The sequence below is a fragment of the Ostrinia nubilalis genome, chromosome 11, assembly GCF_963855985.1.
Source record: "Ostrinia nubilalis chromosome 11, ilOstNubi1.1, whole genome shotgun sequence".
NCBI lineage: Eukaryota > Metazoa > Arthropoda > Insecta > Lepidoptera > Crambidae > Ostrinia > Ostrinia nubilalis.
Genome location: NC_087098.1, coordinates 3,448,162 through 3,466,735, shown reverse-complemented (window position 1 = coordinate 3,466,735; position 18,574 = coordinate 3,448,162). Strand labels below are relative to the sequence as shown.

The following is an 18,574-nucleotide window of genomic DNA, read 5'->3' as shown; positions in this document are numbered from 1 at the left end:
GCTCACCCACAAAAAACTATTTACTAAAAACCTAAATTTTTTAACCTATTTCATCAGCTTATACCTTACCCCAAGTCCACCTAAACCGGTAGCCAGGCTGCCAGCTCACAATATATCCCGGACGATTTATCGTCATTGGAAATTATTTCTCGATGAAAATCCGAGGAACAAAATACGACGCAGATTCCAACGGGCTCCGCTTACCAGTTGAACTGTGTTAGGCACTCGTAGGGTCTCCAAAAACTAGGTAGGTATGTCCTGAAACTGGTTTAGGTTAGTGCCTTTTTTCGGCACTCGTGAGGATTTATTCCGCATGCGGATTGCACATGCATTAGCAGCACATAGTCCAGTCAATAAAGCATTATAGAGGGAAAACCGTGGAACACAATTTCTGACTTTGGGATTTTATTTAGACTATTAGGAGGTGAAAGTAGCAAAAGTCCCCGCCCTTAGCCCTTATGATATGTTCACCTCCTAACTAGTCTAAATAAAGTCCCGAGGTCAGAAATTGTGTTCCAGGCATTTCCCTCTACACCGTCGTTAAAGTATTCATTGAAAAATTAAAACTCAGTTCTCAACCATTCACGCAAAAAAAAGTTTTAGTTTTTATAGTATGTAATATTATTTTAATTTAAAAAAGAAATAAAACAAATGTAACAATGCATAAATATTTGTACGATTAGAAAAATATTTACACAAATGGCATTTTACTAGGTATTTAAGTTAAAATTAATACATTTCATTTCATTAGAATTTTTTTAAACGATTTTTTTATAGAAAACAAATTTTTGTTTGTTCATGATTCGTTATTGATTTCCATCTGTTATTCCAATAATAAAAGTCACAAGTTCATATTAATAATTATTAGACGTTTGAACGTTTCAAAATATTATTTGGGCTTAAAATGTTTGGTCCTATAAACCATTTAACCGTGTTAACCCTACAATGCGATATTGGTTTAAGTTTATTGTTATTGCAATATAATGGCCCGGCTGCAAATCAGATCGGCACGGATTGCGAATACTACAATATAAAACCCGTCGGTTGCGACTGACAGGTTTGAACACTGTTCGCTGTCAAATACTGTCAATTGCACTTGTTGTGACTGCGCTTACTGTAGCGTAAGCAGGGTTAAGTCGTTATTTTTATGAAGATATTTTTTTCTTATAAGAAACGCCACCTGAATAAAGACTCAAATGAATTTGCATGTTCTGAGTTCTTTAGAGTATAAATGTTGGGCTAGCGTTTGTTCCCACGTAGACATCCAGTTTTTTGCAGGATCCTGTTTAGCAGTATACGTGTTTTAATATTAACATTCATACGAACAATGAACATCTCGTTTGCAGTGTCCCGCAAGAAACCGATCCCTTCGAATTTGTAGTTTGAATTTCAAACAACTATAAGGTTTGACATGACTGTGTGTTCACATATGACAGTCCAGTTTTGGGATATCCTGAATCCCGCAAAACTGGATTCGTGGGAACAAGCACTTACGTATTTCTTACAGAATCAATGAATAAAAATATTTTTAGTAATATGAAGAGAGGACGTATTTATGTATGTACAAACTCTAAGCGTAAAGTTAACTTAACCTCGTATATTTAACTCTTAACTTTTGGGTTAACTCCAGCGATAATCGCTTTCCACGCCGTCGATTTTAAAGAGTTTACAATCGATTGTCTCGCTAATTTGTCGTGACGTCACGGTTGACATCATTGTGCCCGAATAAATTCGATTTTGGGCCAAACGAAATGGATTTAGGTGCCACGCTTTTGATTCTTCGGTGTCTAGACGATTCGAATTCGATAAATAAAGGTCAAAAATTGTCTGTGGACCTAGTTTTTTTTCAATAAAATACGCTTTTTGACACTAATCTTTGAACTTATAATCTGTTTCATTGATTAATCACGTTTATCAACACTTAAAAAGTGGTTCGTGCCGCGATTTCGATCGTGTTATCATAATCAGAGTTAGAAATTATTTTAATTAATAAAAACAAAACTTTCATTTCAGAAGGCGACAAAATAAGCGTACGTAACTTTGTTATTAAAATTAGAATTTATTTATTCGATATTATCATCGATGAAATACTCGTACACGTCGTTATATTGACATAATGTTATCACTATGTATGACATCACTTACGAGTACAGGCATACGAAAATACATTACAAGACTGAGTTGCACCACCTAACTTTGACCGTAATGACCGTATGGAGTTTGATCGATTTTTGACGTTTGTGACAAACATAAAAAATCTGTCAAACTCCATACTTACAAGAAATACTGGTTATCGTTAAAGTTACTGTCAAAGTTAGGTAGTGCAACTCAGTCTAGTAATGTATTTTCGAATCATCGTATCATACTAAAAGCGCCGGTTATTATTAAAGTTACAGTTACAGTAAGTTGCTGTAACTCAGCCTTAGATTTGCAGTAGTGTATGTGAAATTGTATGCTAAAGGTTAACGTGATACTCAAAATTTGATTCAGATTCGTTTTTCTAGTTTGTTGATTTAATATGTATTGCTGAATCAGTAAGTAGCTACGTATAGAGTCTGTGTAATACTTTGCGACACGATAGGCCCAATCGGTATAGCAGCTTACCCCAATTTCCAAATTTCCCAAACTGCTTTTTAACATCGCAAAAAACTTTCTTAAGAAAATACGCTCTTCGAAGAAATTCCGACCTTTGGAGCCCGATCCCGGGCCAATTTAAACTTAGTTTTAAAGTCGGGGACTCAATTTACACAAGTCCCTCTGCGGAACGGATCGGGACTTAGACGGAACCAATTGCACTTAGTCTGTACTTTTCTTTGAATTAAAACTTTACTAGCGACTGCATTTGGCTTCGTCTGAAGTTATGTATTTGCGAAAAATATAATATTTTAAGTTTCTAGAATTGACCTACTTCTTTTAACTAGAAATGTTCCGTAAGTCCCGAGGGGATTTTCCCGAAAACCATTTCGTTAGAACAAATTGCCCAATAATAAAAATTTTGTTCTGTTTGTCTGTCGTTCGTTTAAAGGCACTAGAAAGTCTTGGTATTCTGAATGCTTTTCATCGTCATCAGCTGTAACTAGTGCGCACCAGTTTACCATGTTTTCGACTGGTCACGTCCAGTTTTAACCAGCGACTTTTCGCGAGTCGTGATGATGTCGATTTGGATAGAAAATTAAATTCTATCAGACTAAGAAATGAGACCTAATTATCACATTATATTATTTAATTTGAAAACAATAAAAAGCTTGCGTCAAACGATGAGATCGCAACAAAGAATTGCCGATGTTTATGCCTGAAATACAATCATAGTAACACTTTTACCATCTTTCAAATCACTTTCGCAACCTAGGTATTCCAATAAGCCCAGCCATCGGAGAAACGTTCAATTCCGAGCTTTCAAGACTTTTGAACCGAGTCAGTGTGTCGGCTTTCCTATGAGAAAAGCTTTTTGAATCCTTTGTTCTATGATGAGGACCCCAATACTGTAATTGAACGTCATGGTAGACTCTTTGACATGTTGTAATAGAACGACATAAACCGGTATTATCTTTGGTTGTACAGCTGTTTTGTGGGTATAAGGCTTGTCGCAGTTTCTCTATTTTGTACTTTATTAGTATCTCGTTGGATAGTTGTGTAGAGTGGATTTGCAAAGAGAGACAAGATTGAAAGAAAGAGAGTTCAGATTTTTTTTTATTTTCATACAAAATAAATTTTATAATATCCGATTTGTATGAAAATTAAAATAATTAAAATGAAGATATCAATTTTCTGACTTCACCATACCATTTATATGAACATGTTAACATGGGCTAGTGTCGGCTCATATACCCATTTACCTAACACCCTGTATAGACGATGGCACATCAAGCTATCACTGCACTGCGGCATCTTATCGAATTGTAATAAGAATGATTTTGAAACAGAAATGTGTACTTTGTTGTGTTGTCGATGGTACATAAAAGCCATTGAAATAATTAAAAGCACTTCTCTTAGGGCCTAGGCAAAATGTCATATCGAAAATATCCTTAAAAACAATACATTGTCATGTAGTTACCTGCTCATACCTACGTCATACGTTTAAGTAAATACTCGTATATGCCAAACAACGTAAGACCACCCATCGAAGTTTCCCTCTCCAACTCGATTTTCAGGTAAGAACTTTTCGAATAAATCCTTTTGTTGCAAACTTAAATTGTTTTCTGTTGGACTTGTTCTTAATAAAATATACGACCCATACGAAGTTTTTTCCGAGAAACGACAGGATAATAAAGTATTAATCATACGTGGACATTGTGGACAATATTAGAAAAGTTCTCGTTTGCTTGTACCTATTACTTCTTTTATTATGAACAAAGTTACGTTTATGACAGACTAGCTTTTGCCCGCGGCTTCACCCGCGTGAAATTTAGTTTGTCACAGATCGTCATAAATTATAACCTATTGTTATTCTGGATTATACACAATAACACTGTAAAGTTTCATCAAAATCAGTAGTTTTTGCGTGAAAGAGTAACAAACATCCAGACATCAACACAAACTTTCGCGTTTATAATATTAGTAAGAGTCTATTTCGTTATTTTACTTACAAAAAGACGCAGCGACCACGAATAAAGATCCCAGTAAACCTAATAAATGTATGTACTTATCTAAAATTAGACTAATTTCTGATCGTGATAACAAATACAGTGAGTAACTACCGGAAGACTAAAAGGACTAGAAAGAATTTAAATAAAAGATACAGGAGAATTCCACTGAAGGTCAGCTTATCTTATGATTTCGTATTTTGACTTGATACAACCTAAACAGTTTATTTACGACCTCAAGTAAAGAAAAGTAGGTCCAGTCTATACCTTTGAACTTAATGTAGTTAGGGTTCTCTTTACCCCAAGCCAGAAGGAAAAGTGCCTATCCTATACCTTTAACTCCTCTATCACCCTGAATGGGACCTAGCTAATAAGCCATAAAGTTTTGTTCTCTTTGTCAAACCCTCCCAAGCCAGAAAGAAAAGTGCCTATAAACTACTCTATCACCCTAAATGGAGACCTAATAACCCATAAAATCTTGTCCTTTTTTTCAAATTCACAAAGCATTGTTTCACAACAAACTTTTAGCCAAAACAACAAACATTATTACATAAATCGCCAGTCTGCAGACAATACTCGTCCACATATCTCCGCGACAGGTTTTCCTCTTACTGCACGGATTTTCGTAAAGTCTCGCTCTGATTACTTCGGTTTAGCCATTTTACTGTGTTATGAAAAACACTTATGATCGCCTAGAATGCGGTCGCGTGATCAGAAATACAATTTTGCCTCAGTTCTCTAATGGGAACGGGATGCCACCTAATTTTGTGATGAAATTTAATGCTGACAATAATTTTTCTGTTTACAACAGTAATTTAAGACCGAGGAATTTACTTTCCTGTATAATATTAACGTTTTAATGCGTGATATTGTATGTTAAGTAGGTATAATACTTCGCATTAAGTTTATTACATCAATTAATTTTACGCGGCACGCACGTTGACGCTTAAAAAAGTGTATAAAATGAGATTGTTTTACACGGAGTATTAATTTTTTGAAAGTGCTGAAAACTCAATTTTGCAAACTGGTAGCGCCATCTCTTATTTGAAGACAAAGTTATCTGCTTTACTTTACGGTGGCGCCATGTACGTGAAACAGTTTAACGTAATACTTTATTTAAGGGATAGATGTCTCTTATTGCGGAATTTATTATTTACTAGCGGCCGCCCGCGACTTCGTACGCGTGGACCTCGTTTTACTCCATTAGGGGTGGAGTTTCGTAAAATCCGCTCTTAGCATCTATAGCGCATACATTTTAAATTTCAACTCTCTTACTTTAAACACATATTAGGACTTTCATAATATAAACTTCCAACCCTCCTTTTATCTCCTTAGCCCCCGTAGTTGATTTCTAATGATACATTTTCAGTATATGTACCACCACCACCACCACCATTTCCGTCATAGGACGTCCACTGCTGAACATAGGCCTCCCCCAATGCTTTCCATGTTGATCGATTGGAAGCGGCCTGCGTCCAGCGCTTCCCTGCTACCGTTACGATGTCGTCGGTCCACCTTGTAGGTGGAAGTCCCACGCTACGTTTTCCGGTACGCGGCCTCCATTCCAGAAACATTCTGCGCCATCGGCCATCAGTTCTGCGTACTATGTGCCCTGCCCATTGCCACTTCAGCTTGCTAATCCGTCGTCATTTCTGATTCGATCTCGCAAAGAAACACCAAGCATAGCCCTCTCCATAGCACGCTGTGCAACTGAGCTTCTGTATAAGGCCTATAGTGAGAGGCCACGTTTCCGAGCCATAAGTTATCACTGGTAACACACATTGGTTATACACTCTAGTCTTCAGGCATTGAGGTATTTTGGACGAAAATATGTTGCGTAGTTTCCCGAACGCTGCCCAGCCGAGTTGGATTCGACGATTGACCTCCTTCTCGAAATTGGACCTACCTAGCTGGATCGTTTGTCCGAGGTAGACATACCTACTTGTCGACAATCTCGAGAATTGAGCTCCCAACTGAAACTGGGTAGGGCGCAACATGGACATTCGACATAAGCTTCGTTTTGTCCATGTTCATCCTAGGCCTACCTGTTGGGAAAATCGATTAAGGTCTTCGAGCATTGTGCCAAGATCTTCCAACGATTCTGCCATGACCACAATATCGTCGGCAAACCGATGTGTACACAGTACCACAGTGTACCGAACAGTATATGTACACCTCCACAATATCTAGAGATCATAGTGAGCATACATTTTAACTTTCAAGTCTCTTACTTTAAAAACCGATTACTGCAATACAAACTTCTAACCCCCTTTTTAACTCCCATAAGGGTTGAATTTTGCAAAATTTCGTCTTAGTGACTACCTACGTTCTAAAAGGAGGTGTATTCCACTTTCTGGCTGATCAAAGCCAGGTGATCAAAGTGGACTTACAGCGACAATTTAGTGTCCTTTGAATTTATTCTGTGCCTTTGATCACCCACGGATACGATGTCCTGGGTGAGCCAAGTAGACTCTAGTTAAATTATTATTTTAGTGTCCTTTGATCATCTACAAACAAATCAGACCTCGTCTGAATAGTCACATGTCCCATTGTTGTACTACATAATATTTTGTTTTGTAACATTTTTGATATTTTCTAAAAACCGCAATAAACGAATTGGGCATGTATGTGACACTTCAGAGGTATGATTTATTTATAGGTGATCAAAGAACACTAAAAAAATCATTTAACTGGAGTCCACTTTGATCATCTTGGTGATCAAAGCCAGGTGATCAAAGTGGAATAGATAGACCATTAACCCCTATGAGAAATCTTTTGAGACTTGTAGTTTCCGAGACTTCGTGATGAGTGAGTGAGTCACTTAGTCATTCAATGACCTTTCTTTCTACTAAAATTATACGTACCTATAGAAATTATCATTAAAATCAAATAAGTAAGTACCTACCAACCTAAGTAATTAAAATAAAGACCCTATCAAAAAATTTACAAATTACATACAGAAAATAAAAACGAAGTAATTCTTATCCTATTTAACTACAATCGCCCACGCGCCCATCCCATTTGTCCGCCGCTGAACCGTACCCTAATATTCATCTCGGTAGATGGCGGCACATAGTAAGAATTTGCAAGGAAGTTTGTAAAAAGTCACTAATTAACACTTTGATTTGCTCGTTTAAACACAGTGAATGATTCAAATAGGTACATACAGTGAATGGTTCAATTACATAAAATATCTTTATTTATTAAATTTTCAATATTATTTACGAACAGCGCTATTAATAGCACATGTAATATTTAGTTACTAATTTACTAATGATGTCGATAGATGGCGTTTGACAGCTTTGCCTTCATGAATATTTACGTACCTCAAAAATTTTTGTCAAGCGCAAGAAGATTTTAACCAATGACGATAGATGGCGCTTTTCCACGTCTTATGAAAATCCTTAATATTTTACGGGACCCTATTTTTTCCAAAATAAAATTTAGCCTATGTTACTCGTGAGTTATGTAGCTTTCGAATGGTGAAAGAATTTTTAAAATCGGTTTAGTAGTTTTTGAGCCTATCCATTACAACTAAACAAACAAACAAACAAACAAACAAACAAACAAACAAACAAAGTTTTCCTCTTTATAATATTAGTGTAGATTATGAAGGTTTATTGCATGTTTGTTTCAATAGAAAATGGAAAAAATATCTATTACGTAAAACGCCTCAGCAGAATTTAAAAAAGGGTCATAATATTAACTTACTTCTTTTACTCAACATTTATCATGTCATAATTATCATTTTTCACATTGCACTTGCACATTTTTTCATTGACTACTTTTAAAAGATTTCAGTTCTATTATTCAGGCTTATAAAGGTTATTTTTGTTTCCAGGTTACCAAATGTCCCGCAAATCATGCGAGGCCGGTGGGTCGCGAGGCTCCTGCATGTGGGTGCAAGAATGCAACCGAGTCGGGGGCAAACATGCAGGAGTGTGCATAGACCGATTCATCATCGGCTCTTGCTGTTTACTGCCAGAGAAGCCAATCAGTATAGAAGGTATGTGTTCATACACTATCTCATGGGAGCCATCAACAAGTAGGACATTTACTTAGTGTTGTAATTATATTGCAAAATTAATCGGAAAGCTACCAGCTCATTTTACAGCAGATTAAGGGCACAAAAAGTTCGCGTTTACTAGAAAACATACTTTTATACAAGTCATGAGCATAGGTAGGTACCTGCTTACCTAACATAAAAAACATAGGTAACCCTTATTCTGGCGCAGTCGGGTAAAATTATGCGTCCGTCACCATTTTGCCACTAAAGGTCCTACTGATATCGCGTTGTGTTAGGTAAAGTAAAACGAGTCATTGGTTTATGTTTAAAATAGAAATTATTCATCTTTTGTTCTCGTAGCCTAGTCGTAATTTAAAGTACCTATTTATGTAGGTAATGCTTTTTAATATTGGAAGTGAAGAGTTTTAATTTTATTACAATGTCTTTTGTGTTTTTTGTACTAGGTGATACTCCGCTTTCAGTTGCCGTTTGCGGCGACTAAGTTTTAAAACATTATCTACCGATGAAAGGAAGGAATGGTTTTATAATTTACGCATGTTATTAATTCAGGCTAAATTATTTAGAATTTTCCAATTGAGAATTGATCGTACAAAATTTTATTTAATGATATTTATATTTTTCAACGTTATACAGGAATCAATTTTATTAGTATTCTCATCATAGTATTTTTTCTTTTCCAGAAACACAAAGTCCAGTCACAATGACAGAAAAACCATATACACCGCCACCTAGCGGTCACAGCACGACGCACCAGCAAGTGGAGGCGTCAACACAAACAATAGCACGGCCAAACTGGCAAACTCAAAGACCGTCGTTCATGACCAAACCAATAGATGGCGCGCCCACGTCCTACAGTTATAGACCGCCAGAAATAAACTTACCTTCCTTAGACAATTTAGAATCGAGTAGCGAAAAAAATAGTGATATAGTTAATAAAATAACGTATAACAGTGTAAATAAGTACCAAAATGTAAATAGGCCGAGTGAAGCGGAAACTAGTCCCCACAATAAGATTTCGTCTAGTCTTAGTATATTATCGGGAGCGCGGCCGATGGCCGTGTCGGAGCAGCATGCTGAAAATAGCATTTCGTCAGGTGAGTGTGAGAATTTATTAGTTCCTAATAAAAAGTATAGATGGCGCTTTTAAAGATAGTTATTATTTTTATAGGATTTTTTAAATAATATTTACAGTAGTCAACTAACTTATTTTGCTTTCATAGAAGGTAATCGCATAATTATAAAAATCATCTCTTTAAAACAATCCCACGAAGAAAATAATATGACAGATAAAGTTTAAAAAAAAAATACCAATGTAAAATACCAAAACATACTCTGAATTTCTGCATTGGTCCATTATTGACTTGCATTTATCCCACAATTCCAGCACAAATAATGTCGAGACCAAGCAACTTGAACACCATCCACTGGCAGGCGACGACAGAGCCCTCCTTCATCACGAAACCCCGACCCTCCAACTGGGAGAAGCCGGCTGGCAAGCCGAAGCCAACGAAGAAGTTCACCACGACCACCAGCAAGCCGCACAAGAACTACCAGAAGCCGAAGGATCCGTACGTCAAGACGGACGAGTCGACGCAAGCGCCGATACAGACCACGGTGGCTACTAATAGTGCTGGTGAGTTGACGAGACTACTCCCACCTCTCCTTCCCACCGCTTCCTGTGTAGCCAGGACCTACAGCTTGACCGCCAATAAAAATCCAACCAGTGTAGGTCAACTATGTCCCGGGGCAAAGTTAAACTGTCATTGGTCCCGCAACGAAATTAATCAGAAGAATATAGGAGGAGTTCGAAGTTAAGGTTTGACTTCCCTCCATTGCAAAACGAATGACAGGTGACAAACTTAGGTTTAGTAACCTTTATGAAAATGCTGGTGAGTTTATTACATCATCAGGTCATTTAGGCCTGGTTCAGAGAAAGCGATAATCGCGACTTGTACATTTGCATTAAAATGTAACCACATTGTTATCGCCTCAGTGCCCAGCCAATTTGAACCACCCAGAAACCGCGCGGTTATCGCGGTTATCACGGTTATCTGAACCAGGACTTAGTCTTGGGCTGGGTTACACCATCTTACTTTAACTTTAACAAACGTCGAAAATCTGTCAAACTCCACACAAAAAGCACCGCTTATCGTTAAAGTTACGATCAAAGTTAGGTGGTGCAACTCAGCCTTAGTCTTCACTGCAGGAGCACGACTGTCTCCAATTTACTAGAAGCAAATGAAGGATTTAATCTATATTCAGCAGTAAACGTCATATGGCTGAGATGATGACGATGATGATGAATCTATATTCAAACACTGGTCAATCAAAATGCTTATGCAATAACGTAACTATTCCCTTTTTAAGCGGCTAAGGTATTAACGCATAATTCGAACATAACCAGTGCAAATTATAATCGCAAACCAGTCGCAAAGTGGTCGAAAAGCCCCTTTTTTGTATGGAGTTTTGACGGATTCGATTTTCGATTCGATCAAAAAGTGCGTTTTGTCTAGGGGGGCAGCTCTTAAAAAAGAGTCCAGTCCACGCTCTCAAAGAGTATAAAAACAAAAAAGCCGACAAAAAGTAAGCCACGGTAAAACAATTTGTAAGCCAATTTTCACTTGACGCGTAACCAAAGAGTATGATCGTCTCAAAATAAATTGCGGCAATTCTAATGCCCGTGCCTGAATGGGGTCGAGCTGTAATCTCCCTGCACGATAAAGATTGTGTCTCATCAAACAAATTGCATACTTTTTGTGACGAGAAAAGATTTTTCCCTTTATTGCTCCGCTTGAGATCGTGATTTACTTGTGTGATGAGTGAAGATTTAGAGGCTGAGAGTGTATGGGTTTTTAAGGGTATTTCTCATCGCCACGGTTCTCATCGTCACCTTCGTGGCGAATTTTATTATTAACTTATTTCAACTTTTTGTAAACAAAAATTGTAGCGCTTGATGTGAAGATTGTATTCTCAGTAAATCAGTCAAATAGTGAGTCTCGTTTGGAAGATTTAACGTTTTGAATTTTTTGATGCCACGAAAAAGATTCTGTACTTCACAGCAATAATTTTTTCAAACTTTACTACTGTAAATGACTCTTAAGTGTTTATAAAACATATATTTTGTCTTATTTTCATAGATAAATAGCAATAACACAATATAAATAGGTACCTACTTAAATACAAGATAAAATTTTACGGATTAGGTCACCTACTAAGTCACAAGATTCTACGCAATTGGTTTTAAGGGTGACACTGGTGGCATTCTGAAATGCTAAAGAAGCAAAAAACGGATTATCAGTACCTCAATAAAAAAGAACTCTAACTGATTATCAGTCCCTCAACAAAAATATATTTTTTATTTAGCCCAGAGGGCCTCGTATTTTTGTTGTACAGCTTTTAACTCAAACTTCAGATTAAATTTATCTTACAAACAGATACACAGTCACATAAACAGACATACATACAGACAGACAACAAAAATACGAGGCCCTTATTTATTTATTGATGTACTGATCTCTACTTTACCACGTATAATTTATTAGTTATTAAAATATTGTAAAAACATAAACACCAGTCACTATATTTTAAAATAAACCAAAGCAAGAAATCACTTTCGTGGCCTAAAATCACCTTCGTGTATAAAACACCACGAAGGTGATGCCACGAAGGTGACGAAAATTTTAGTTTTTTATGAATTATCCTTAAATTTGAATTTAACGGTTCAAGTCGAATACTACACAAATAAGTCTAACATGTTAAGTTTTCAATGGCAAAGTTTCAATTAAATTGTTTAAATTTTAGAGGTAGAAAATATTGTTCAAGCAAGCGACGGTATGTCTATGGACAATCACAAAAAGCTACGTATTTTTTTCGCGGAGCGACGATCGACCTATCTCACCTCCCCAATGGTCGAAGCGTGACTGACGTTAACCGAATAGAACACTGTGATTGGTTCCTGGTGTTCGGTTTAACGGCAATCTTGTATTATTACTCAAAATTTTAGGTACCTAAAATCGTGTGACCAACGTATTTCGCTTTCTCAATTCAAAATAATTATAAGGAGATATTTTTTTGACTATTGTGTGGAAAGTATATTTAATTACGATGATTTTAGTATATGATACACATAAATTGAATGAAAATTGTGAATGCAGTAACCAAATGTTTCATTGCAACCGAAGGTGTGACACGATGAGAACTCGAAAAATGACCCCGTTTTTTATCGTTTCATGTGATTTTTTCGTATTATTTTTGCTTCTATTACGATAAAATTTATTTTGTATGTAGCTAAATAGATATTTTATCATCTGATTTCAAAGGTATTGTTCTAACTTATACCGTTTATGAACTATTATTGTGTGACCATCAAATTTGAGTGTAAATGAGAAGTACCCTTAAGCTGTTACGTACTTAACATGATAATTCCTGTTCTTTTATTTATTTATTTTTACCCGACTACGGCAAAGCAAAAGGAGGGTTATGATTACCCGACTACGGCAAAGCAAAAGGAGGGTTATGAGTTTGACAGGCTATGTATGTATGTATGTATGTATGTATGTTCATGTGTTCCCTCGTAACTTCTAAACTACTTATCAGAATTCGACAAATGACATATCATTAGAAGCGTCTTAATTGTCCGTTGGTTATAGGCTATATGGGGTTTCACAAAATCGAATGTGGCGCCCTCTAGCGGACAAAACATACAGAGTAAAAAAATAAAGTTAAGATAAATATGCCGTGTTTGGTATCATTTGAAAGCGCTTTACTTGTACATTTTGAATATATATATATATTACTAGCATTTGCTTGTGACTTTACCTGTATTCATGGGCTGATTGCATATAATTCAGATCTTTTCGTTCATAGCTTCTTTACTACTTATAAGTTCATCAATTTAACTTTTGTTAATACATATTATGCGCCACAAATACACTTTAACACCAAAATAGTACAAATAATAAAAAGTAAAAAAACTAAAACCCAACTACGACAAAAAACGACGCTGAAAAAGTATAAAACAAGATTTTCAGAATACTGAACTGAACGAAGTTGCCAATGTAGTTGCATAGTAATTTTCATGTTTGGAAAGGCGTAGTCACACGTTACTTAAACCTACCTACCGTAGCACTTTGACAACGTGTGACTGCGGTTTTCCAAACATGAAAATTACTATGCAACTACATTGGCAACTTCGTTCAGTTCAGTATTCTGAAAATCTTGTTTTATACTTTTTCAGCGTCGTTTTTTGTCGTAGTTGGGTTTTAGTTTTTTTTTAGTAGTAGCCTTACAGTGATTCTTAAAGCCTGACACCTGGTTGTATAGTCAACAAGACAGACTATAAAGTCAGTTAAACAGATCAGACTATAACATAGCAATTTACAGCGGCATAAGATGCCATAGTAGGTACTTAACTTGATTGAGAAGTCGCAATTAACGAGAGGCCGTCTCTGCTTGTAATTTCAGTTCTTGAATAGTAAGATAGGAATAGGAACAAAAATTACAAAGAGATGCTATAAGTATCAGTCTTTGATTCGATAGGTACTGCCTCGACAAAGCTGAAGTATTTTTTAGGTTTTATCAAGAAGGAAGGCTTACGTCCAGCTGTTAACTGAATGATGATAGATCTACATAATTTTATAAATGTGTAGCTGCTAGCTGCTGCTGCTGTAAGGCCTTTCTTAAACAGTAGACGTCCAATAACTGAAATGATGGATGATGTAGCATTAATCCTTCAAGCTCCGCGAATCTAGACACAATAGATAATCAATTGTTATGACATTAATTAATGCTGTCTGGGACTCAATCGGTTAAAGACTGTTTGACCTTACTGACACCTTACCTTCTCCCATTCCAGAGTGCGGTGTAACATCAATGTGGCCGCGGCCAGAGACGCGGATCATGGGCGGCAAGGACTCCAGCTTCGGCAAGTGGCCGTGGCAGGTGTCTGTGAGACGGAACTCATATTTCGGGTTCTCCTCCACGCATCGGTGTGGGGGCGCCATCATCAACGAAGGCTGGATCGCTACGGCTGGCCATTGTGTTGATGAGTAAGTTTTGTGGATACTTAGATATTAGCTGATTAATCTCCTTAAGGTTCAGCCAAACCTTAAACATTTAAGTCTCATCGCCATCACTGCACGCCGGCTGATCGCGTGTGATCTCGTTGGTTTGACTGAACCTATTTCTTAAACAAGTATAAATGTGTCTGTTAGTATAGCTTCAAGCTTGCGATTGGACTTAACATTGAAAAGCAGTACTAATGAATAGATTTACGCTAGAGTTTGCTCTAAATATTAGTATTCAACCATTACAGGATTAAACCGTTGAGTTCATAGACAGGGTTTTGGGGGTTAAAATAAAAGATACCTACGGCTTATACTCGTATTTCTATGAAGATTACGATGTGAAAACCAACCACAAATTATTCTTTCGGGATTACATTCTGGACTAGATTGGTTGACAATAACAATTTGAGGACTCCATGTGCAAGGATTATTTTAGTACCTACTCTTCATCATCAGTTCCTTTTCCTAATCACCTTCTTATTGTTTCCAGCCTCCTCACCTCCCAAATAAGGATACGAGTCGGCGAATACGACTTCTCATCAGTGTCAGAACAGTACCCTTTTGTGGAACGCGGCGTGGCACGGAAGGCCGTCCATCCGAAGTACAATTTCTTCACGTACGAGTACGATCTGGCGCTGGTGAAGTTAGAAGCGCCGGTTCAGTTCGCCCCCCATATATCTCCGATCTGCCTGCCGGCGACCGATGACCTGCTGGTGGGGGAGAACGCCACTGTGACAGGGTGGGGCAGGCTGTCTGAAGGAGGGGTGCTGCCGTCTATTTTACAAGAGGTGAGTTATTAGGTATTGGGTATATTGAGCACAGAATTATCTTCACAATAAGTTTTTATACAACAGTAAATTACATTACTACGCTAAACCAATCTCGTGAAAGATCGTGGGATAATTTCCCACCTGAAGCAGTATTTTTTTTATTTAATCACTAAAGTTGTTTACGATAAGGTTGGCATATAAATTTGGACAGCAAAACATTTTAGTAAAAAATATTTAAATTACAACTATTCCACCTTAAGGTACATAAGTATACTGTGCTAGATAGGAAACAAAAGATGCCATAAACGTCCATGGCTTCGGGTGGCATCATTTGCCTATAATATTAACAGGCTCCATAATTACCTCGCTAATTTAAGGTATTTTATTTTCAAACAGTTTCAAAATATTGTTTTCCATTTCAAGTTAATCAGAATCTCATCAATACTTTCCAGGTGCAAGTGCCAATAGTGTCGAACGAGCGGTGCAAGTCGATGTTCCTCCGGGCTGGCAGGCACGAGTTCATACCAGACATCTTCCTGTGCGCCGGCCACGAGAGAGGCGGCCACGACTCCTGCCAGGGAGACTCGGGGGGGCCGCTGCAGGTAAACAGTCATCATAATCATTATCATTATCATCGTCATTATCATTATCATCGTCATCATCATTACTATCGTCGTCATCACCATCATCATCATTATCATAATTATAATCAAACCATTTTTGTCTCCACTAATTTATCGGAGGCAAATGGAGGATTTGGCTTTCACACCTTATGCTAGCCATAATGTACGTTGGTTGATCAGATGCGGAGGCTTTGTATGTTTGCATATTTCTTAGTCGCCTCTTACAACATCTACGAGAAGAATGAAACGAAAGAATCCATCCATCCTATTACACTCTGTCGGAACCACATGCCAAAAATTACAGCTAAGAAAAAAAAGATAGAAAAAACGAGTACCTAGAAGAGTTATGCAGATAAAGGTATTTTTTTTAAGTTAATCGCATCAGAAAATGAAAATTAATAACAATCGATTCCATTCATTAACTATCACTACTCTATGAAAGTGCTAAACTTTGAGATTGACTCGACATAAAAATAAATCCTAGAATAAACAATGTATTTTTTCGACAGAGAGCATCTTTGCAAAAATAACTGACAATTCAATTTGTCTTGAAAAACTCTCGTCGTCCCATCCAGGCATCCCAGTCTAACCAAATCAAGGCACTCAGCCGAAATGTCTTGTTATCCTAGAAACAGTTATCGTTGTTGTATTTCGTGTTGTATTTTTTCAGGTAAAAGGGAAAGACCAAAGGTATTTCCTCGCCGGCATCATTAGTTGGGGTATAGGATGCGGCGAAGCGAATCTGCCCGGCGTTTGCACGAGAATATCAAAATTTGTGCCCTGGATATTACAGACGGTGAACTCTTAAGAGATACTTTGTGAAGTGCTGAATGAACGTAGGCGCGACAAACGACTCAATATGACCACGAACGGACTTAACAAGTGCAGTGCAAGTTACCTTCAAAAATGTTGAATGGAATCAACATTTTCTGAGGCGTTTCATTTGGAATAGTCCACCCGAAGCTGTAGAGCCTAACGACACTGTAGTTTGCGTTTTGAAGCTTCAAAGCGGTGATAAGCTCGGCTTGAACAATAGAACGCCTTTTATCAACTCAATTCTCCAGGGATACTCTTGAAGAGTCCTTATTAATGGTTCCGTTTGTCCCTCTCATACGTCCCAAGTTTCAGGAAGGTGCGAGAGTAACAAATGAAGTCAGAAATTCGGGAATCAAGTTGCAGAGTGTCCCTGCCCTATACCAATAAACGTTGGACCGATGTTATCATTGATAATGTTTTATTTTTACTGATTTACTTGACGAAATTTTATTGTAAGTTAAAGTTTATTGGTAAAGGGGAACGGTGCAAGAATTAATTGTATTCTTCCGCCTTAAGCACTTGGTACCATTTCGTATATTTCATGTAAATAATGTAAACTGTATGAGCTAATTTAACCTTTCTACAAAAATGTTATTTTGATTAATTTAGGTTTAGACACGAAAATATTGTAAATACACTGTATTTTACGTACCTACGTATTTCTTGCCTTTTAGTTTAGTGATTTTTTAAACTTTTTATACAGTATTATTTACGCATTGTTTTGGTTGAATATCTATGCCAGCTTTATGTAAATAATTTTCTACAATTTCATTTTTCTTGACTGTTTCATGTAATTATTGTAAACTTTCTGTTGTTAGAAATGTTATTTAAATGCTTTAATGAAACTTTAAATTTACGAGACCTCACAAGTTAAGCATTTTATGTATATGCGCACTGATGTGATGTTTGTCTATAGTATATTCTATTACAATTTTGTTTGAATGGATAGTTTATGATGATGTTGATTTAATATTGTTTATATTAAATATTGAATACACTCTTTGTTTTCATTTTGTCTCTTGAATTATTTGAAAATAAATACCATGGATTACTTACCTATTCTAGGAATCGACGCCGATAGCTGTACCTACATAAAGCTACATTATATGTAGTTTCTTCAATAGTTTGGTCCGATATGTTAACGACTGTAAATAATGTATTACAATAATTTGTATGTGTTATTTACTCACCATTTTGGTTTGAGTAAAATCCTTTGGTAAGAGATGATCCAATAAATCTATTTATAGCTAAATTGAGAAATATTATTGGACTACCGCTCTCAAGTATTCACGAATAAGGCTAATATGATGAAATAGGTATTTGGGACAATCCAAATATGCAGCAGGCATTTAAATTTCATCATGCGGGTAAACTATGACTACGCAATTATCGGGGTAATATTAAATAGATTTTCATTAAATTTGAGGGCTAATTTGCCGTACAGCCTGTTCTATAGAGGTCCAGACCACAAATTCTAACCAACCTATTAGGGTTCATATTTGGGTCAGTAACGAGAGTGATCAGTCCACTTACTGCCCCAAATAGATAATTTTGATGAACTGGACCACCGCAGAATGGACCATGTGGTTAAATTTTATCGCCTGCCAGTTTCAATTTTGTAAATGGTTTCCTAGTGCATGTTAATTTTTATGTGTGACCTATTTTACCCATTATTGCTTTGTGTGTTTTT

General features: G+C 36.8%; 1 protein-coding gene across 2 annotated transcripts in view; it reads left to right on the top strand.

The window, feature by feature from the left end:
• The window catches only part of LOC135076114 (serine proteinase stubble), a 203,538-nt gene extending 185,644 nt beyond the window's left edge, over nt 1–17,894 (top strand). For both annotated transcript variants that reach the window (XM_063970578.1, XM_063970577.1), the window contains exons 4-10: nt 8,425–8,589; nt 9,291–9,704; nt 9,995–10,243; nt 14,465–14,657; nt 15,166–15,463; nt 15,898–16,047; nt 16,739–17,894. In XM_063970578.1, coding sequence (XP_063826648.1) covers nt 8,425–8,589; nt 9,291–9,704; nt 9,995–10,243; nt 14,465–14,657; nt 15,166–15,463; nt 15,898–16,047; nt 16,739–16,876 — 1,607 coding nt within the window. In that variant the 3' untranslated portion in view covers nt 16,877–17,894. The remainder of the gene's footprint in view (nt 1–8,424; nt 8,590–9,290; nt 9,705–9,994; nt 10,244–14,464; nt 14,658–15,165; nt 15,464–15,897; nt 16,048–16,738) is intronic.
• The last annotated feature ends 680 nt before the right edge of the window (nt 17,895–18,574 follow it).